At 48.4% G+C, this 22182-nt stretch overlaps 1 protein-coding gene across 3 annotated transcripts in view; it reads right to left on the bottom strand.

Annotated features, from left to right (window-relative positions):
* Positions 1-46: 46 nt before the first annotated feature.
* Positions 47-22182, bottom strand: part of KDM4A (lysine demethylase 4A) — a 41095-nt gene continuing 18959 nt past the window's right edge. For all 3 annotated transcript variants that reach the window (XM_046661127.1, XM_046661125.1, XM_046661126.1), the window contains exons 12-22: positions 18322-18442; positions 14158-14339; positions 12443-12647; positions 11888-11964; positions 11157-11212; positions 9073-9181; positions 8557-8742; positions 5486-5656; positions 1851-1970; positions 1475-1567; positions 47-1345 (exon numbers count right to left, since the gene is read on the bottom strand). In XM_046661127.1, the coding sequence (XP_046517083.1) occupies positions 1205-1345; positions 1475-1567; positions 1851-1970; positions 5486-5656; positions 8557-8742; positions 9073-9181; positions 11157-11212; positions 11888-11964; positions 12443-12647; positions 14158-14339; positions 18322-18442 (1461 nt within the window). In that variant the 3' untranslated portion in view covers positions 47-1204. The remainder of the gene's footprint in view (positions 1346-1474; positions 1568-1850; positions 1971-5485; positions 5657-8556; positions 8743-9072; positions 9182-11156; positions 11213-11887; positions 11965-12442; positions 12648-14157; positions 14340-18321; positions 18443-22182) is intronic.

A 22182-nucleotide genomic window follows, 5' to 3' on the forward strand; every position in this document is an offset into this window, starting at 1 on the left:
GCCACTCAGGCTCCTGGGGGCAGACACAGCCAATCCTCTGCTCAACACATTTTATTGCTAAGGACAAGGTGATGCACCAGTTTTCAAAATAATTTGGTTTATAGCGTTCATACGTAACAAAAAAATGGGTAAGTATTATAAATCTGATTCTTGTATACACGGCGTATAGGTGTGAAGCCCTCCAATCCTGGGCCCAGGCAAACAAATTCAAGAGGAGCAAAAACCTGTTTAACCCCTTCAAGTGTTGTCCTCCAGCCCCGCCCCCCTCCCAAATCAGCTCCCTCCCCCCACAGACCAAGTGCATCGTTAACCTGCCCCTGGCCTTCAGTAGCCCCAGTTCATCTCAACCCTCCCAGCCCCTGCATGATTGCAATTTTCTGTGGTCAGAATCACCCACCAGGCTCTGCCTGCTTCCATGATTAAGATCCCCCTCGGTATTCCCACTCACGCCCTCTAATACTGTGCCACAGGGGCTCTGCGCCTAGAGTGATGTGGGCACACACACCCATGGTACCCCCATCTTCTCCTTCAAGAGAGGACAAAGAGGTGGCATTAACTCCCTAGCATCTCAATACTGCAGCCTTGCCAGCACTCCTTTGAGGCAGTTCCAGGGACAGACAGATGCCATGCCCCTCTAGCCAACCCCCAGGGGCCCTTACTCAGCTCAGCCGAGGGCAGAATTTCACATTTTGTTTGCCCTGGATAGGCAAAGAAGAAAGTAAAAGCCAGGGGCTGGCAGAAGCTGGTCCAGACCAAACATACACACACACACACACGCACACGCACGCACGCACACACACACATAAATACAAAAGAGGGGAGAGGGCAAGCACCAGCACCTCTGCCTAGTTGGTGCAGGTGATCATTAGGAAGCTAAGTCCTAGGCCAGGAACAGGGCAACCAGCCCAGCCAGCCCAGGCGACCCCATTATAAACTGGGGCCAGTGCAGCCACAGCATTCCAGTGCTCAGCCCCTCAACTGGGAGATCAGCGGCTGCTGCCACGTGTCCAAGAATGGCTTGTCCTTTCACTACAGCGGAATGCGATGTGGGTGGGGTGAGAAGATGATGGGGTTGGTTATTTCATTCCTTTTCATTTTACAACTTTGCTTTTAGAGACTTCAGAGTTCCAAGTGTCTGCTGTGCTGTGGAACCCCAGAGTGCTCTCGCCTTGATGGCTGGGAATCTCTTGGTCCCTGGAAGCACCTACTCCATGATGGCCCGATACAGTGCAGGCTCGATGTAATCTTCCCGGTATCTTGAGTTGATAACTCGTTGCCGTTTCTTTTCCTGCTTAACCTCTTTCTCCGTGAAAATCTCGTTGAAGCGCATGTCTGAGGCTACTGACTAAAGAAGAAAAGGCAAGCCAAATGAGCACAGTGTGGCCAACCACCCCAAGGGAAAATCAGAGACACGTCCCTGCCTTGTTCCCTCCCTCCCAGACAGGAACCAAGGACACACAGAAAACACACTCACCAGTCTAGACTTGACTCTCTTGGGAAGCTCCTCATCCAGCGTGTACACATCATCTCTCTTAACCACAAGCTGCGAGCCATCCTCAAACTCCACCTACCAAGGAAACAGAGGCCTTTGGCTAAGATATCCCTTACTCTCTCTCTTGTCCGCCGTGCAGAGTGGCAATTTACTGCAGTCACAGGAAGGATCAGAACACTGAAGTAAGGACTGCCATGTCTGAGGCCACACCTGGAAGACTGGACACAGGGCAGCCCCGACCTCTGAAAGGGTCTCTGACCCCTTAGCTCTCCCAAGAGCAAAGACTCACCTCTGGCCCAACAGGAAACACTGAATTCGTCAAGTACCCCCCCAGTTCCCAGCAAAAACCATTGGCTACCTGGTACATCTGGATGGGGTGGGAGGCCACAAACTTGGCTCCATAGACTTGGCCATCTGTCCATCTCACTTGGACCACTTCCCCTTCAGCAGGAGGACCCAATTGGAGGCAGTCCTGACTCTGAGGGAACAGTTAAGAGAGAAGTGAAAGGAAGGTCCACCTGGGCAGAGTAGTAACCACCATCTACCTCAGGGAAGAATGAACCAGGACAGATTCCTGCGCAGACATCCAAGCAAGGCAGGCTCTCCCTCAGTAGTTAAAGACTGCCTGCTAAGTCAAAGTCTACCCCGTATCTCTGCCCCTTGCTACTTCTAGGTGACAGAAAAGAGCAGTATGATAAACTTAGTAAACTTAATAAACAGAGAAGACATGTGCCAGAGTCAAGAGTCCTTCTTACATTCCTTCCACTGACCCTTTAAGGGACAGGGGACAGGGGTCTGCCATGAAAAAATACTAGGGCCAGCTGCAGTGGCCTAGTGGTTAAGTTCAGCGCACTCTGCTCCAGCAACCCAGGTTCAGATCCCAGGCACAGACCTACACCACTTGTCTGTTAGTGGCCACTCGTCTGTTAGTAGCTCACATAAAAAAAAAGAGAGAGAGAGAAAAAGAGGAAGATTTGCAACAGATGTTAGCTCAGGGCAAATCTTCCTCAGCAAAAAAAAAGAGAGAGAGAGAGAGAAATACTAGAACTTTCTTTGTCTATTTTAGGAATGTGTTCTTAACAGGAAAGGTAAGAAAAGAAAAGATCACCTACCATGGGACGTGGCAAAAAACTTAAGAACTTTTACTCCTTCCAGAAGGAGTAACCCCAAGGGTGGGTGGAGTCCTCACTGCATTTCCAGTGGGCTTGTGATACAGTGGGAGGTCAATGTATGAGCATGTAGGTTGAAAGGTCTGATGGGGAGACCTGGGAGAAGGTCCTTGGGGGACATGGCCCAAAAAAGTTCTCATTAGGTAGGGCATGGGGCAAAAAAGGATGTGGATATTCACAACTGCTCTTACAATCCCACTATATGACAGGAGTCAGAAGGGTTCTATACGGCCAGTTCACTGACTGAGTAGAAATGGTTCTATACTGTGTCGCCAATCCATTACCGAGTAGATACTCAATAACTATAGTGTGTAGGAATTCAACAATTAAGCAGACAATCCAGCCAAAAAGATCTGAGGTGCAAGTTGTAACTAGCCAAACATGTGATCCCTGATAGATCACTTAAGTTCTCTGAGAGTCAATTTCACCTTCTCTAACAGCGGTTCTCAAAGTGTGGTCGGCAAACTTCAGGGGGGTTCCTAAGATGCTGGCAGGGAGCAGGTGAGGTCAGGACTATTTTTCTAATAACATTAAAACGTGGTTAGCCTCTTTCACTGTGTTGACATTTGCAGTGATGATGTAAAAATCTCTAACAAGTTAATCTGCTGGCACTTCCGTACAAATCACGGCAGCGGCCCTGAGCTCTACTAGTTACTGCATTCTTCACCACTGTACATTCATAATTTAGGGGGAGAAAAAAACCTGGTTTCATGGAACAATGTCCCTTGATGCAGAAAAATTTATTCACTTTGTTAAAGCTTAATCCTTGAGAAGGTGTATAAGTACTCAAAAGATACTTTTGCCGCACACTCAAGTCTGATGGTTGTCTTGAGGAAAAGCACTGTGTGAATGTTTGAGTTGTGAGCTAAAGTAGCTGCTTTTTTCATGGAACACCAGCTTAATTTGAAAAAAATGACTGACAAGCTATGGTTATTCAGACTTGGTTACTGGCCGACATCTTGAAAATGAATGAAGGGAGCCTGTCACTTCAAGGGAAACAACCGACAGAATTGCCAATAATAAAATATAAGCTTTCAAGAGAAAATTAGAATTTCAGAAAAGTTATAGCACCACTATGAGCTTGAAGCTTCCCAAAATTTTAAGATTTTTCTGAGATTAGTGATATAAATGAATGTGATTTTTTGATGTTGTATGATAAAATTTAACAACATCTGGAAGATCTGCATAGCCCATTGCACCAATATGTATGATGTTACAAAATGATGCATAGGTGGAAGATCCATTCTCATTAGACTGTAACGTAAGGATGGATTTTAATGTAACAGAGTATGCAAAGTTCACTGACCTGCTTTCAGATTCCACACTGCAAACAACTTTTAAGAAAAGATGACTTGTTGAGTTTTGGTGTAGTATCAAATAAGAAAAACCACAATTATCTGAAAGACTATTAAAATACTCCTCCCTTTTCTAATTACATATCTGTGTGAGGCTGAATTTTCTTCATATACTTTAACCAAAACAATATATCACAACAGACTGAAGATGCACCATTAGAAATTTGTAAAATTACAGAAAAATGGCATTCTTCTCAAAGAATGAGATCATTTCAAATAATCTCAGTTTAAATTTCTAATAGAGTAACTATTGACAAACATAACCCACAAAAACACAAGCTCTTTGGGGTCCTCAGTAACTTCTAGAAGAGTCCTGAGATCACTGTTCTAGAAATGTTAGAGATAATACCATCTACTTCTCTAGAGTTAGTGCGAGAAGTGACAAGAATTTGACATAAAGCATGTAGCATGGTCCTGGCGTACTGGACGAGCTTAATAAATCATAGCTATTGTACTGCCACAAATACTACTCACACCATCTTTTTTTTTTTTTTTTTCTTTCAGGAAGATTAGCCCTGAGCTAACTGCTGCCAATCCTCTTTTTGCTGAGGAAGACTGGCCCTGAGCTAACATCCGTGCCTATCTTCCTCTCCTTTATATGTGGGACGCCTGCCACAGCATGGCGTCCAAGCGGTGCCATGTCCGCACCCGGGATCCGAACTGGCGAACCCCAGGCCACTGAAGCGGAATGTGCGCACTTAACTGCTGTGCCACCAGGCCGGCCCCTCACACCATCTTTACCGTGATGTAAGTCTACCTTATAACTAATGAATGTGCCTTGAGCAACTACATTGCTAATGTGATATAAAAGTGGGAAACACCTGTTAGAGGAAGATGTGGCTTCATCTCACTGCCTTGGTGCTTAGTCTAACATGTGAAAGGCAGGGTGGGGGTAGGGAAAACCTGAACTAAGTCCCGAGTACTGGGCCCAGGGAACCTAGGACTGGGTGTAGGCAGGGCCTCCAGCGTCTCGGGTGTTGATAACATAAGCAGGCCAGGGGTGTCTCCAAGCAGTTGCTACTCAGCCCCAAAGCCTTTGGCCGTAAAGAACCACAGCAAAGTCCATACATCTAAGAGGGCATGGGAGAAAAGGGAGCTGGATAATACTCCCCAAATCACGTAGCTACTAAGCAGCCAGGCTGGTGCTGGCACACTGGCCTGATTCCAAAGCCGGGACTCTTCCAATGCAGTGCAATGCCTTCCAGGGTAGTTTAGACCAAAACACGGGCATGTTTCAAAGGACTGAAAAACATGCCGATTCCTAAGAGCTTTTAGAGGAAGCAGGGTACCCTAGCAGCACACAATTTTCTTTGCATGGAAAGATAAGTACAAATGCTTCTTTCTGTTTGGGGACTGAGTGACGAGAGAGTGGGCCTGGCTAGAAAAGGCAGCAGGCCCACAGCCAGTCTGCAGCCGGACCTAGAAATACCCCCGTCCCAAACTGCCCGGAAGCTCCCTGCAGATGTTACCACTATGTCCTCAGGATAGAGATTGTCGCTGAAGGAGCCATCATCAAAGTTGACTTCATAGAAGGTCTCAGTGGTGAGCCTGACCACCTCACACTGATAGAAGCGCCCGTTCTTGTGCTTGCTAATGACCTTCTGGCCTGCAGTGATGCTCTGCAAGGCTCCCTTGGCACGCTGGAAGAAACAGAGGCTTGGGTTACTCCCACACTGAGTGGACAGGCCTGGCACATGGGGACCAAGACCAACTGGTTCCTCTTTACCAGAAAAAGTTTGGGAATGGAAAAGTAAAAAGGAATACAAGATGGGAGTTGACACAGGTCTTTCCAGATATCCACACCCTAGCCAGGACAGTGGAAGAAACTAGTGTCATATTTTCCTCCGTAAATGTAGCTAGCTGCTCTCTAGTTCCCAGTCTATAACTGGTCCTCATGCTATACTGTCTTACTCTGAACCCCCAGAACAGACTCCTGGGACTTCCCTATTGTTGCCAGGAACTGACCAGCACCTACTAACACAAACAGCTTAGACACACGTCAAAGTACACACTCAACGGGTGACCTGAGGCCCAGGGCCCCCAGACAATGCTCCACACAGGTCTTAGCACCAGCTCTACCCTCAGTGCTAGGACACAAAGACCGAGGTTCCCTGGACGTCCTCAGCTGCATACGATATCCCACCCATCACCCTTCTTCCCATTCTGAACCTGCCCTTGATGCAAATAGGATCACAGAGCACCCAGTGGCCTCGTGTCCAAGAGTTCCTCCCCAAGCTGCCCCACCACTGCACTCCAGCCACGGTGGCCTCCTTGCTGTTCTCTGAGCACATGTGCCAAGCGTGTTCCCACCTCGGGGGCTGAGCACTGCTGTTCCCTCGACCTGAAATGCTGTTCCCCAGTTATCTGCACACGGGCTCCCTCACATCCATTGTCAACTTACTGACACGGTTCCTTACTACCTCTTCTTACACTCCCTTAGCCTGCTTTATTTTTATCTGCCACACTTCTCCCATCTGATACACTGTGTATTTACCTGTTTCCTATGTACCTTTCAACTAGACTGTAAGCAGCAGGAGGGCAAGGACTGACTGGTCTTGTTCAGTGGTATATGCTTGTTCAGCACCTAAACCGTGCCCGACATGGAGCAGATGCCCAAAAAGTATGTGAAGAATGAATCAGTGAAAGAAATACTCAACAATACCCCCAACTTCCTCACAGCATCAGCAGTCTATGGCTGCCAATTTAAGGACATGGAGTGCTCATGACAATCACAGAATCACTCTCCTGTTCCCTAACAAACCCATATTTCTGTCAGAGCTGGAACTCTGCTCCCTCAAGCTTTCACTCCTCCAGGCTCATTCTCACGTTGACTTTTCTCCCATCTTCCGAAGCTCCTTACCACCGCAACCACCTCTCATGCTCGAGAAAACTCTTCATGAGAAAGGAGAATCCAGTCAGCCAACAACACCTTTTCCATGATCCCAAATGGCAGAGTGGGGAGTCTGTCCTTGGACTGGTGCTCTGTTGTGTCCTTCCTTTTATTACTGTATTTACCGCACTGTTGACAAGTCTTTATCACCAGCTCATCTATGAGACTGTAACTCACAGATGGCCGTCCCCCTCAACTACAGTCTGACTTCCGACCTGACTACTCCATGGAAACTCCCCAGTTTGAGGTACCCAATGACCATTACAACAGGCCTCCCTCCCTATAGCACCTGGCCCTCCTGAGCCCCTGCGCTGACTTGCTGGACTGTGGTGTTCTATTTCTCTCTCTGCTTTCTCAGCTGCTTTCACTGGCTCATGCTCTGCCACCTGCTCCTTACATGAGGTATCTCCAGAGTCCAGTTCCTAATGGGAACTGGATTTAACTATCCTGCCAAATGCAGATAATATCCCAATCTTTACCCTTATAAGTTAATCCAGCTACCTGCTGGTAACTCAATCAGAATGCTCCAGCGACCTCAGAGTCCACATCTGCTTCCCTCTTTTTCATCTCTCCTCCTTCCCCCTGCAGAATAGCCCTGCTCCATCTCAGGTCCTGATCGCAGTTAATAACATCATATTAGCATACTTTTCATCTTTCACAGGAGTAACCCAAGTCATCTCAAATTCCTACTCCCTCATCCCTTCCTCCTTCTCTCTCCATCCTCTCTCCCCATGGCAGTCAATAAACCCTGTCAGTCCCATGCACTGTAGGATCCTAGGGTTGGATGTGACCCTAAAGCTCTACTCATGTGTTCCCATGTCAGACCTCACTCCTCTCCTAGGCTAACTGGTCTCGTTGCCTCAAATTCTTATTCCTTCAACCCTTTCTTCAAATAACCACCAGAGTGACAGTTAAAAAAAAAGTTCTCTTCATCTAATGGAAGAGAGGCCAAACTCCTAAGTATGGCAGTCCAGGGCCTTCATCGGCTGGCACCACTTGCCTTGGAAGTATCACCCCCCGCCATGTTCCCAGAACCAGTCGTACATGTTCATTTTTCTGAGACTTGCTCATTCTGTTTCTGAAGCCTTGAATGCCCTCCCACTCACAATTCCTACTTATTGTTTAAGATCCACTTCAAATGCCCCCTTCTGCTCACACCCTTTCGTAACTCCTCTAGCTAAAACTACACGTACCTTTCGCTGAGCTTCACCATTGAGAGAAGTACAAATATCTCTACAGTGTGGTGGTTCATGGGTAATTGCTGGAAGTTCTGCCCACTGCTTCACAGCATTTACAGAGCTTCCGCAATGTCCCTGACATTGTGTTAATAGGGACACCCAGATTACGTTGTGTTCATAGGGACACCCAGATTAATAAAATATAGACCCTCAAGGAGTTTTTCCTGGAGGAGAGGTAAACAAGTAAACAGAAAATCAAAAAGAATCAACCACAAGCAGTTTGGTCACGAGATTAGGATGAACAAGGCAGGACAGAGATGGACAGGAGCCACCTCTCAATCCCTTCCTCATCAGCACTCTCCATAAAGCATCATGCTGAAGGAGATACTTGTGAACACAATAAACGGACAGCCTGCAGAGAAAATGACCCTGGAAACTGTCAAGACGATTCTAGAATGGCACCCTCCCTCACCTCCAAATTAGGAATCTTGTGCCGAAAGCAGGTAATGAAGACGACAAACGGCCAGTCATCTGGCTGCATCATCACTCCTGCAGCCTGGGCACAGCTCACGTGGAAGGCAGTTGGGCAACGGCCGTGAGAACACTGCACACAGCAGCCAGCAGTTCTTTTCCTCCGCTTCTTACAGAAGACACATTTCTGCAACACAGGGGAAGCCAGCCAATGATTCCAGGAACTAAGAGTACAGTCTCCTCTCTAGTTCCCCGCCCAAATACCAAATGAGCAGGAGCCAACTCCCTCCCCAAAACACGAGGGGACACACACCCTCGTTTAATCTCGTGTCTGATTAGTGTCCTCGTTAAGTATTTTAATTAGAGGATGAGAATCACAAATCCTGACCAAAGCCAAGGTGAACAGGATGGCCTCTGGGCCAAGCAGAGGGTGCCCCCAGAAATGCTATGTTCTCCTCCACCCAGAGACTTGTAAAAGGGTGATGATAAGTTGACAAGCCCAACTCTTCTTCCTTACCAGTTTGAAGCGGGGCAGGGGAATTTTGCTCACATCCACTGGACTTCTTTCTGCAATGTTGACAAACCTTGCCTCCAGAATTGCCACAGCACAAGAGACGTGGACCCACCTGCCAAAAAGCAAAGGCTACCTCAGTCATCTGTGGCTCTAAGGCCCTGCGGCCTTCTCATCTAATGTGGGCCTGCCAACAGTGCCTCCTCCCTTACCCACCATGACCACTGACTCCCACCAGCAATTCCTGGGACCCAGTAAGGTAAGAACCAGAAGTCTCCACACTGAGTATGTGGCAACATGTCACAAACACACTGCCCTGGGTTAGCACAGGGCTGTGCGTTTTATAACACTAATTCACTCACAATCTGTTGCAAAATGAGCAGAGCCACAGCTAATTGAGCGTGGCAGGTTTCAGGGAGGGAGAATAAATTAGAGCGCTCTATATTGACCTTTTACCATAGGACCTGGGTGCATCCTAAAACATCTCCAACTGTGCCCCAATCTGCCAGTAATCACAGCTCTCCCCACTAGGCCTTTTTTTCCCAGACTTCCCTGGGGCTGAAATGACCTCTCCCTTCTGCTCCCTTCATCTACACCAGACTCACTCTTTAAGGTCTGGCCCAAGCCCTACCTACTCTGAGAGGTCTGATCAATGGATATCCTTCGAGAATTAAAGCTCTGGGTAGTTGGGGAAATGGACATGCACCAAGATGCGAACTAAGATGGTAAATGCTCTTAAAACCAGGCCAGGTGAAAACCTATAACAGACAGTGTTGGGGCTACAGGGAAGCTGTCTGCAGTACTGGTGGGGCTGTTATGTGAGAGTGGGAACAGATTTGTTTTGTGTGGCCCTGCAGGGCAGAACAAGGATTATAAGGTAAAGGTGGGAGGCTCAAGCAGAGCCATTTCCACTCCAAATACGGAAGAACTTTAACAGCACTATCTCACAGCTGTGAGGAACATAATGACCTCAAGCAACAGCAGCAAGTGCCTTTAAAGGAGTGGAAGCAGCAAGCAGAGCAGCCATCTATCTAGACAAGCAGGAAGAGGGTCTGGCCCCATGGCTGAGTGGTTAAGGTCAAGCACTCCACTTCGGTGGCCTGGGGTTTTGATGGTTCTGATCCTGGGCTTGGACCTAGTACTGCTCATCAAGCCATGCTGAGGTGGCGTCCCACATAGCAGAACCAGAAGGACCTACAGCTAGAATATACAACTAGGTACTGGGGGGCTTTGGAGAGAAAAAGAAGAAAAAGAAAAAAAAAGATTGGCGACAGATGTTAGTGCAGGTGTCAATCTTAAAAAGAAAAAAGTTAGAAGAGCAGGGAAGGGATTCTTGTGGGGCAGGAGGCCGGATGGTATGCGTGCTCCAAGTTCCAACAGGGTTTTAGCTGGAAGCAGGGCATTCACCACGGGATGCCCACTGACCTGTGTGTCCCATCTCTTCCAGGGCAAAGTGTTCACCTGATACTTCTACCTCAGAATGAGTAAGCGCAAGACGAAGCACAAAGATTCAGCTCAGTGAAAATGAGCTGCCTGACAGCTGAGAAGCACGGCTCTGGTCTAGGATGCCCAGAAACTTCTGTCGATTTGACTCAATAGTGGGTAGGCTTGGCTAAGCTCTCCTCAAGAAAGCTGTGCCACTTCCCTCCTTGAGGACACCTGCCCTCGTTCCAGACAGCAGGTCTGAGCCAGGGAGAGTCTGCCTGTGGAACACTGCTCACTGCCCATGGCAGGGGCCACCTCTGCAGCATCCCCAGCTGTAACAAGGTAACTGTCCTCACTTCCTGCCCATGAAGCCCCTGCATCATCTGCACAGGATCTTCATACCCTCTCGAGTCCATCTGAGCTCCTCCAAAAGGAGGACGATACTTACTTCTCTGCCTTAGAGGGGAGGGTGGAGTGCGGAAGGTCTGGGCCTGTTGGGCCCTGCCTTGGCATCCCATTTTTTGAATTAGTCTTGGAGACGCTATTCCAGCTGCAAACAATGTGCTTCCCTCCTCAGTCATTTCGATGAACAGCCACTGCCCTCACAGCGCCTCTGCACGCTGCTTCTGAACGGAGCATCCTGAGATCCTGCTCAGAAAACTCACCTGTCGTCATTTGCTCTCTGCAGGGCTCCTCCTCGTAATGAGCACAAACAGCAGTCCTGCCAAGAAGGGAGGGGAGGAACGTGGTTACCACCAAGTCATTAACATCTAATCTGTTCTCCCCTTGACTTCCTTTGGGCAACTGTAGCCTCCACATAAGAGAGCAGCCCAGTGGCATGTGGGGCTTTGCCTACACAGCCCCTGTAACCAGGGCTGCCCTGTAGGAAGACACATAGGCCACTCGGTGCTGACGTACACCAAGTATTCACTTGACTTAACATAACCCTCTTCGCTGTTACTGTTAATGAGAATATGCAAGTCATGGATGATACTCGGCTCAAGCTGGAGGCCTTAGAGGGCTCTGACTGCTTCCTATATGGAGGGCGGCCAGGTTCGGGGGGCAGAGGGGATGAAGAGAAAGTTACAAGGGGAACCAGCTGAGCCCATTCTGGTGCTCCAACCCACTGGCTAAGGTCTTTAAAGGGAGTTATGGTTCATCCACAGGAGGATCTCTCCTCGGTCCTGACACAATGGAGAACACAGCTTCCAGACTCTCTTCACACCCTGCCACAGGTGGGCAGCACCTACTCTCACTGTCATGGGGATTTATTCTGACATCACTGTGTACCAGGCCCTATGTGGACTACTGGGGTATGAAGTCCACATGAAAGAGTCAGACCCTGAGCAAATTCCAAGTCTCACGGGGAAGACAGTGACAGTGTGGACGTACTCACCTCCTCCAAGGCATTGGCCAAACACCGAGAACACATCCAGTCTTCGGAAGCCTTTGCAGGGGGAACCCCATAGCAACCTAACAGGGACACCAAGATGAGCAAATTAAACCCAGAAGCCAGAGTCAGAATGTAGACTGGCAACTCTTTTCTGTAAATTATGTCCCAAGCTACAACCAAATGTTACAGAAACCCCTGAATTCTACAGTCAGGGCCCCCAGAGTTCAGCCACAGAGTATGGCTCAAGGTCTCAACAAGTCAGAAACCGTAGATTCATTGGTACAAACACCTAGTGAGTAACAGGGACTCCTCCCCTCCTGGCATCTGCAACCAAGAGGCCAGCACAGAGTTGACTGTGCAAGTGTGGACCCTGGAGTCACAGGAAACTCAGACTCAATCAGCAACAAACCCCTCAAGAACACAGAAGCAATCTTTGCTTTGGGAGACTGAGGAGGCCTCCAGGAGGTTGGAGGGAGGCCAATAGGGACAAGGACTTCCAGTGAGAAGGCCCCATCCTGCCCCAGGACACGATGCAGAGAACAGAGGGGAGGCACTCACTGGCGTGGACCCGGACGCTGCACTTCTTGCAGGACACTAGAATGCTGGTGCCGTCCTCCTCAAGGTAAGGGGTGGACAGGTTGATGTCTGTGCTGCAGCCAGTCGAGGTGAAGCACATTTCTGGAATCAATGGCTTGGTCCTCTGCTTCTGGGGAGCTAAATCTGAAGCATCTCCACAGTTCTGACTAAGGCCTCCAAACTCAACCTAAGGAGAGAGAGCAAGGGCACACCTCAGCGAACACGCGCCTGTGTTCTCAGCTTTCCACCTGCTCCATCAGCGGAAAGCTGCTCTCTTACTGATGACTATGGCTCTGGCTCCCGGGTGCACAGCCATTATCCCAGAGCTGCTAATTGAAGTTACCTCTAATGACTCCAATTCAATTTCTCACAGCAGCATCAAACAAAGGCCCCGAGGGGACAACTGAGGCGAGGGAGCGAGGTAAGAGGCAACTGGGATTTCAATCTTCCCAAACCAAGTGGTAATAAAAATGCACTGAGATGTTAGCAAGGCTGCCACGTGGGCTCCCCTCTGTGCTGCACTGCATGGTGGCCCCACACAGGGAGAGCACCCAGAGCAGGTGCTCCTAATGGGCCAGCACTGATTCCTCTTGGGGTCCCTGTCAGCCGGTCACCTGAGCTGCGGCACTGTCACATGGCTGGAACCCTTCCTGCGATTCCTGGCTCGGGGCCCCTTCAGGAAAAACATTATGTCCATGTACTTCCCTTGGCAAATATCCTGAGTGCCAACATCTGCCGGCTCTACCGCTGGATGGCACCATCACCCTCACTCTGAGGATGGGACCAGAAACATGTCAATCGCCAAGCCTATGTCACTCGTGAAACTGAGCCCCACTCAGCAGATCGGTACAGATCAGTACAACCAGGCCATTTGCTGCCCTCACAGGCAAGGGCACATACAATTCTGTAGTTTTGCTTTTTATCATTGGAAAGAAGTAATGAGTTACTAATCCAAAATGCGTTGGTCTGAGGTCTTTGGCAAGCACGAACCTAGGGCCCTGCCAGGCTCAGCAGCAGCCATGCCACTTAAACACCACGGGGGACTGGTTATCTACGGCCACCCTGGGCAAGTCCCAGCTGAGACTGAGCTGCTGTGGATGCCTTCCTGGCCTCCTAGAGCTGGACCCAGAGAGACCCATGATGGTGAGGCCATCCAATGCCCCAGAAGCAGGAAGGACACAGCTGAGCTCAGTCCCTGTACTTTCCCACCCCTCCCTCCTGCAGGCCCTCTGCTCCTACCCTGCCCAGTTCCTATTAGAACTGGCAATACCCACTGTGGGGAAGGAAAGAAGACAACACTGGCGTATCTGGCTTTTCATCTGAAGCTCAGACTGTAGTAAGAAATTCAGTCTTCCAGACTTACTGGCCAGGACTACAAACCACCTGGAAGGAATAATCACTGACTAGAATGATAACAAAAGAGCAGATTCCTCTGCAAACTCTGAGTGCCAAGGGGAGCAGGGATCCCCCAGAGCCTAAGCCACACCCTCAGCTCTTCTCCAAAGCATTCTCAAGTGCAAACTTGCACTGCTGGGTTATCCGCCTGGCAAAGCCTGACCAGTACATGCACGAGGCAGAGAACATTAAAACAACATGCCTTTCCCAAGACAACCCGTGGCAAGCTATGTAGCCACAGTTAAACCCAGCTTCCCTCTGCCTGCTGGTCCTGAGTAACAGAGGGGATGGAGCAGGCTTACCTGATGGTAAGTCTGAAAGATCATACAGACGGCACAGTGAGGGGCCTGCTGCGCCATGGTCTCATTGAATTCCTTTTCGGCCTCGAAGTTCGGGGGTCGGTTCTGCCACAGTTGGCTAAGGGGCTTGGCCCAGGCCTCTGTCTCCTCAGCCTCCTCCTCAGGGGTCAGCTGTTCAGATGTCTCTAGAGGAGGAAGCAGCATGTGAGTCAGTACCAGCCCTGGACATCTGTGGCTCTGCCTGGAGAGCGGGTGAGCTTGGCCAGGACTCTTGGTCCCAGGTCTGGACTAAGCCCAACATCCTACAGGTGATAAAGGCAAAGGGCAGGAAGGATTTTCAATAGACTCCTTCAATACTTGGATGACGCCGTGGGGAGTCCTGCCAGTGGCCCTTTCTCCAGCAGAGAAACGATTCACGGTCTCTACTCTTCCTTCTTGCCCAGGAGTTCAGCCTGCTCTCCTCGCCCTAACAGCTGCCAGCATTCAATCCCTCTGCCCGAGGGCAGCAGAGTGAAGCACCGTCTGGCCAGAAACCGTGTAACTTGCTGTCTCCAATATGTCAGCATGTTGAGCCCTTACCTTTTAGAGTTTTCTCTTTAGCTGCACTAAAGGGAAAGAGGAAGAAAAATAATAGAGAAATGGCAAGGCTTAATGGTTTTTACACCATGGCCCCACAGGATGTAACACCTTGAGTCCAGTCCTGGGGCTGGCACACAACGGCCCACATCCAGCCAACTCAAGGAACTAAGAATTGGTTTTATGTCTTTAAAGGGTTGGGAGAGAAAAAAGACTATGTGACAGAGACATAAAGCCTATGAAGCCTGAAATACACACTATCTGGTGCTTCACAGACCCCTGGTATCTTTGTCTTTCTGTTTGTATCTCTTTGATTCTCTAGACGGGGAGCATGTAATGCATCAGGCCTCAGCACTGTCCAGGGAAGGGAAATCCCCTCCGGGTGCAGGGTGCATCTTCTCGAAATAAAGGGACACACCAATGAACAGAAAACAAAAAACTGCTCACAAAACACGATGGACGTGATAAAGACATACACTTCCCAGTTCCCCCTAACACAGTGAGAGAGGGGCACAGCCCACTAGTCCCAGCAGAAACAAGGTCAAATAGGTAAGGGGAACCCCATCACTCTATATTATGGGTGAATGAGGGCAATCTTTGATAGAAGTAGCAGCAAACATCAAAATAAACTCACGTCCAGAGTGTTTCTCCAGATGCTCCCCCAAGTGAGGGAAGTATGAGAAGTTCTCATTGGGATGTCCTTCAGCAAGTGTGTCCAAAGCCCCAAGTATGGAGCATCTGATAGGAGGCTGGCTCTGTGCCAGCCCCATCACATGAGGCATCTTATGGGATCACTACATCTAGCTACGTGTGGGCATCAGCAATCAATGATCTTGTCACTTCTTCCCAGACAGAAGTGCTTTCCAATAGACCCTAGAGATCTATGCAGAGCAGCCTAAAGAACACTCTGGTATGTACTTGCACTAGGTGCCCATTTATTTGTTCATTTCTAGCAACTCCAGCTCCGTGCTCAGTGCAGATAAATAGTTATCTACCCCACCTTCATGGTCACGTTTACTCAAAAGGGATCTGGCAGCTGCCATGCACGTGACCTTGGTGAAGGGTACTGTAGTACAGTGAGACCAATGCAGATAATTAATATCAACCCCTACAGGCTCCATAGGCTCAGCCAGGAACCACAGTGCCAGAAGCAAAGCACAGATATTTTCTGCATCCTGGCCAAAACAAGAGCGACTAGGATAGCAAAGAAGAAACAGAAACAGACAGCCTCACAATCACAACATAAAAATTAACACAGTGACTGACATCTGTTCCATTTACAAAACCGTAAGTGGCCAAAAATCCTTCCACTGTGAATACTGAATGGTGAGGAAAGATGTTCACTGTGTTTAGTGAAAACTGCAGGAATCAAACTTTTACAGCTTACACATAAAAAACTTCATTGAGCTATACAGTTAAGATGTCACATTTCACTGAATGTTATGCCTTAATTGAAAAAAACCTTAAGTGATGGGAGGGGCACACTAGTCTAAAGAAACAAAACTTCCAAATGTGTGACCCTAGTTTGGTTTCCACTGGCTTAAAAGAAAAAAACTATAAAACACATTTTTTGGGATAAGCAGGGAAAAATGAATATGGGCTGAAGATCAGAGGATATTATGGAATCATTGCTTATTTTCCTAGGTACGTAGTGTTTATATAGGAGATAATCCTTCTTAGGAGACACCTATGGGTGTACTCTAAGTGAAGTGACTCAATGACTATGCTGACTTGTAGTAAATTTGTATGTAGTATGTATATAAACAATGCATCTGGAGAAAACGAAAGCAATTATGGCAAAATGGTCACAGCTGTTGAATGCAGGCGGCAAGCACACAGTAGTTTTATTCTTTCAACTTTTCCACATTTGAAATTTTATCATAAAAAGTTGGGGGGCTGTATATTATAATCTCTATTACAACATTATAAAAAGATATACATGGACATAATTTAATATCCGACTAGAAAAGTCAGGAAGATTAACACATTAAAATGTTCACAGTGGCCACCTCTGCAAGGTAGTTTGATTGTCCTCTTTATAACTTTTTCTGCTTTTCCAATTTTCTGCAACCTCTGTCACTTTAGAGCATTAGTGGGGAATCATAAAGTGGGGCTGCTGCTACCCAGAGAAGCTGAAGCCCCCTCCTGGGCTGGAGGAAGACCACAGAGGACTTCCTAAGATTGACTCGGGGTCTGGTCTACTTCTGACTATAGGATCTCCAGAGACTTCCCCCACCCAGTTTATCACGATCTTTTTACCAAGGAAAACAGAGATGGGCACTGACATGAGATCAGAAAGGGAATGTGGGGCTTGTGGAGCAGAAGAAAGGCTGATGAGACCCTGAAGCTTCCCATCCAGCCAGCAACGCCAGGAAGGACAGGACACGGCAAGGCCTGGCATCAGTCAAGAGTAACAAGGGACCTGGTCACTACCGAGGCTCATCCGGCCAAGCTTACTGCACCTCTGGGCTCCAGGCAGCATCGCAGACCACGCTCCACCAACGGCGATCACTCCCTGAGCTTCAGCAACACATTTCCTGGTTCTCCTCCACACCCTGCTCACTCTTTCTCTTTCCTTCCCAGGCTCCTCTTCTTCCTGTCTTCTTAACCCCAGCCTCTGCTCACCCTCCTCTGCGCTCTCTCCCCAAGTGGCCTCATTTACCCTAATAAAGATATGGAATACCACCGCCACACAACCCCAAGTCTACATCCTCCGCAGACACTGAACACAGGTTCGAAAACCCAACCGAAGACAGAAACCAGGAAGGCACTGGGGCTCATTCGTCTCCCTTCCCTACCAGCTCCACACACCATCCCCACATCCAGCTACTACATCCCCTCCCCAGCCCTACCACCAGCAACCTAGTTCAGATCCTCGTATCTCCTGGAGACCATGGCCAAAGGCCACCTACGCCTCTCAGAGCTATTCCCAAGATACAATCACTAGGAGCGATCTTTCTAATGTAAATCTGACCATGTGACTTCTCTGCTTAAAACATTTGAAGGCTCTTGAAGGCCTAGGAGAAAAAGTCCTCACAACCACCTCTCTTCTCCTACCTCACCCATCACTCCCTGGCCTGGCCCGGCCCCTTAACTCCAGCCACACTGAGCTGGTTCCTCTGAATATATCCTCCTGTTTCTCTTCTCCATGGTTACTCATGCTCTTCCCTCTGCCTGGATTAGCATCTCCTTTCTTTAGATCTGTCAGCTTGCCCCACTACCCTGTGAGCTTCTCAAGGACACAGACATATCTTAGCTGACTTTGTAGCCACACATTCAGCACAGGGCTTGGAATCATTGACAGAATTTGCTATCCTGAAAAATCAGCCTCAAACCTCCTAGGAGAAGAAAGGAAAGAACCTGTACTCAATTATGCCGTATTAGGTACAATCCAAGATACTCAAACATATAATGAAATCTGACTATAAATTAGACAGCAAAGGATATTCTGCCCTGTTTCTGGAGTATCTGGGACAACAGCTAAGCCACAAGCCCACCCCTGGACCGCAGTGTGGCCTCCCCACGTCCTGTCAGAGCAATTCCTGATGTGGTGAGCTGCTTTCCTCCTGCTGAGGAGAAGACAACACTTACCATCATCACTGACGCAATCCTGCAGCACGAGCGGGTGGTGGCGGGGCAGCTTGCTCAAGGGCTGACGGCGGCCCTTGGACTTCTTACTCTCCTCCAGGGAAAACACGTAATCATCCGCAACCTGGGCAAACCGTCAGAAGAAATGAAATTGGTCTCCCCTCCATTTAGAGACACAGCAGAGGTTAGTCTTCCAATGAAAACCAAGGGAAAGAGTGGGCACAGAAAGACGCAAAAAAATATAAAACCAACAGAAAAAGGCAAAATGACAGGGCCATGCAAAATAGTCTAAACTAGGATTCAGTAAATATCTTAAGGCAGAATTTGTGCCTAGTAAGTGTGGTTCCTGGCCTTCTCAGAAGCAGCCTGAAACAAACGTACCAAAAATACACCAACTCCAGCTCTAAAGCAGAGCCACGCCCCCTCCCTTAAGCTCAGTCGGGAAAATGCGTCTGAGTGCCCCAGAGAAGCCCAGGTGCCCCTCTCCTTGGACCAGAAGGTGAGCAGCACCTGTTACAAAGTGCCAGGCAGCTGGGCCACCAGGTTTGAAAGGCTAGAGGACATCCAAAGGGGTGAGGAGCAGCTGACCCATTAAAAGGAAAATAGGCCAACTTCTCCCTATGCACTGTCAAGACCTCAGCTGTAGCTGATTCCATTCCTGCCTCAGTTCGTTTCCTCTTCTCAGGGGAGAACAATAGCCAGGACAGAGAGCGCATCTAAAACTCTGGCTTAGCTGTGAAAGGAAAGGCTGATTTAAAGCTGCATTTACATAATGTCAGAGCAATTAAGATGTACAGGATTGAAATGAGTAACACTACAGAAGTTTCCTTCTAATCAACACATTTAAGACTTCGTTATACTGATATTAAGAGACATGGTATTAGCAAAACCCATTAAGCGAGGAAAGGAGGCCTGGAAGGGGGCCACTTGGCAACTGTGACAAAAACCAATGCCTTCGAATGCTACGGCCAAGTGGCAGCACTGTGGTGCCACTTCAGAGAAGGACACTGGCCCTGGAGACCCCACCTGCAACTACACAGAACCCCAGAACTTAAGGACCACACTTGGAAGTCAAGAAAACCCAAAATCCAAGCAGGCCGTGTTCGGGCAGAATAGAGCCACTCTTACAAACAAATTTAACCAACAGGTTTCCGCATCCATTTGCCCATTCATTCAACAAATATTTACTGAGACTCCACTGAGTGCAAAGGCCGCCCAGGAGAGGAGGAAGCTGTGGAGAAACAGGCGGGCAGGGTGTGATCACCGCCTACACGAAGGAGGGGGCTGACCGCAGTGCGCAAGAATGTGGTGGAGAGAGGACGTCAGACATTGTCACCGATGTTTATGAGGACTCAGACGACCACGGACTTTGAAGCAGATCTGAACCACACTGACAGTCTAAATCAGGGTCTTCCAAAAGGTACATGGAGAAGGCCCTGCAAGAGCCTCATTAGAAAGAAGAGCAGGGCTCTAGGCTCCACCTCCATCCCAACCAGAACAGATTTACATTTTTTAAATGAGTAAGATTTCACTTAAAGAAAGGGTTCTTTGGCTAAAACAAACTAGAAAATCCATACTCACCAAATTTTTTGATAGTGTTACCACGGGAAGAAATAATTTAGGAATGTGCCCCTCAACACACACATTCTTACTAATGAATTACATATACTAATACACTTAGGCACATTTTAAAACGACAATACGCCGTAAAAGGATTAAGATAAAAATGAAGTTCCATTATTTTATTCCTGCACCCCAATGATCTTGATTAAACACTTGGAAGACCAGCCAGACATCACAGCTTGAGAAGGAAATTCCTCCAAGTGCATTTTAGGATAGGGGCTATGTGAGTATGGTTTCATAAGCAGAGGAAGGAGGATCCTAGGATGGGTGGTAGACAGAATAATGGTCCCCCAAAGACGTCCAGTCCTAATCCCTGCGAATACGTTATGTTAATATGACAAGGGATTATTAAGATTGCTAATCAGATGACCTTAAAATAGCTAGATTATCCTGGATTATCTGGGCAGGCCCAATGTAATCTAACAGTGCTTCATAACTGAAGAGGGAAGCAGAAGAGTCAGTGTCAAAGCAATGTGATGCAAGAAAGACCCGGCCGGATGTTGCTGCCTTTGAAGACGGAAGAAAATGGCCAAGGCATGTGGATGGCCTGTAGAAGCTGAAAGGGCAAGGAAATGGGCTCTCCCTAGAGCCTCCAGGAAGGTCCCCAGCCCTGCAGACACCTTGACTTTAGCCCAGCGAGGCCCATTTCAGACTTCTGAACTGAAGAACTGGAAGATAATAAATCTGTGTTGTTTTAAGACACTTTGTTAAAGCAGCAAGAGAAAAGGAATTTGGGGTAGGAGGTAGACAGAGATCATTTTATAGGTCTGAATACTGGAGGAAGTAGGGGGGTCATGATCAGGAAGAGTAGGATGCAGCTTTGCAAAAGGAGGAGGGCAGCCTTATCCTGATCTGTTTATTCAGAGTGCCTCGTATACGCCCCACATATGCACCCAGAACACCGTGCTTGGTGCTGTGGCAATGCAGAGACAGGTGAGACATGACCTCTAACCTCAAGGAACTTACGACCCAGCCAGAGGAAGATTTATGTCCAAGTCTGAAGTCTGCACCCTTTCCACTACCATCATGCTGCCTCTGACGACAGCAGTCACGTCCATCAAAATATTGGAAATCTTTCTACATCTCATCTTCTGTCTAATGCTCCTCCTGCTACAAGGCATGCACACCCTTCCTCCTGGTGCTGCCTTTCCCTGCAACGTGCTCCAATTCCTATATTCCCTCAGAAGAGAACAAAGAGCTGCATTCAAACTCAAGTTCAACCAGCGAGCCATGTAAGGCCAGGCAGGTAGCAACCCATGAGTAAAACGGGGGTAACGAATGCTGCCCCCAGGGCTCTTTGTGAGGATGGGGTGGGAGAGCACATAGGGTCTCCCAGGCCCCTGTCCACAAGAGAGCTAGAGCTCAAGGCTCCTGAGTTCTCCGTTCCCTCTTCTAACATTGGGGACCCAGGGTCAAGGTCAATGTTCCTGATGGGACTTATTCTATACAAAGAAGAACCAATTGATTTCTCTTCTTGTTTTGGGAACTCACTTTTTCAAAGCAGCTTAAACTAACAACTTCTGCAGCAGCCACATAGCTGTGGCTCAGCCTGCAGTTAAATGAAAACTCTACGGCTTTGGTGCTCCAGCAGTCAGTCAACCAAGGTGCTTTACCAAGGCCCTTGACGTAAGACAGTGGCACATAAACTGAACAGCAGGAGGCCCAAATTACACCTTTGGGGATGCTTCAAGTGGGGAGCAGAGAGAACGGACACAAGGGTGCTCTTAGAAACCCAGCTGTTTCCAAATATAGACGCAATGCTATTAGACCTCTCCAGGGTTCAAAAGTTTCAGCTTCTGCCCCAAGCCTTGACTGTCAGTCCCCCACATTCCACCTTAACAATTAATCCTGATGTCAGCTTCTTGCTCAAACTATACTTCCATTCATTCTTTTTACAGAAGGCTCATGGGCCAGGCCCTGGGGAACATGCTGGTGCCTAGAGAAGCAAGGCTGAATGGGGCACAGGGCCTGGCTTCTAGAAGTTTCTCCTCCTCACCAGCCTATAGCAACTGCACTGAGACCAAGACAGAGAGCCATAAAAAAGGAGCAAAGCACTGTAGGGATTCCAAGGAGAGAGGGGAGTAGACAGGAAGCAATGAAAGGGTTCCAGGAGTAGTGGCTTTGGCAAAGGGCTGGGCTCCAGCAAGCAGAAGTAGGTATCTGACGGCTTCAGGAGAGACCCGTGGAGACAACGCCTTGTCTCCTCCCACCTCAAAACCATCTGCAGCCTGGTGATGGCTG

Source organism: Equus quagga, chromosome 5 (assembly GCF_021613505.1).
Source record: "Equus quagga isolate Etosha38 chromosome 5, UCLA_HA_Equagga_1.0, whole genome shotgun sequence".
In the NCBI taxonomy this organism is placed as follows: domain Eukaryota; kingdom Metazoa; phylum Chordata; class Mammalia; order Perissodactyla; family Equidae; genus Equus; species Equus quagga.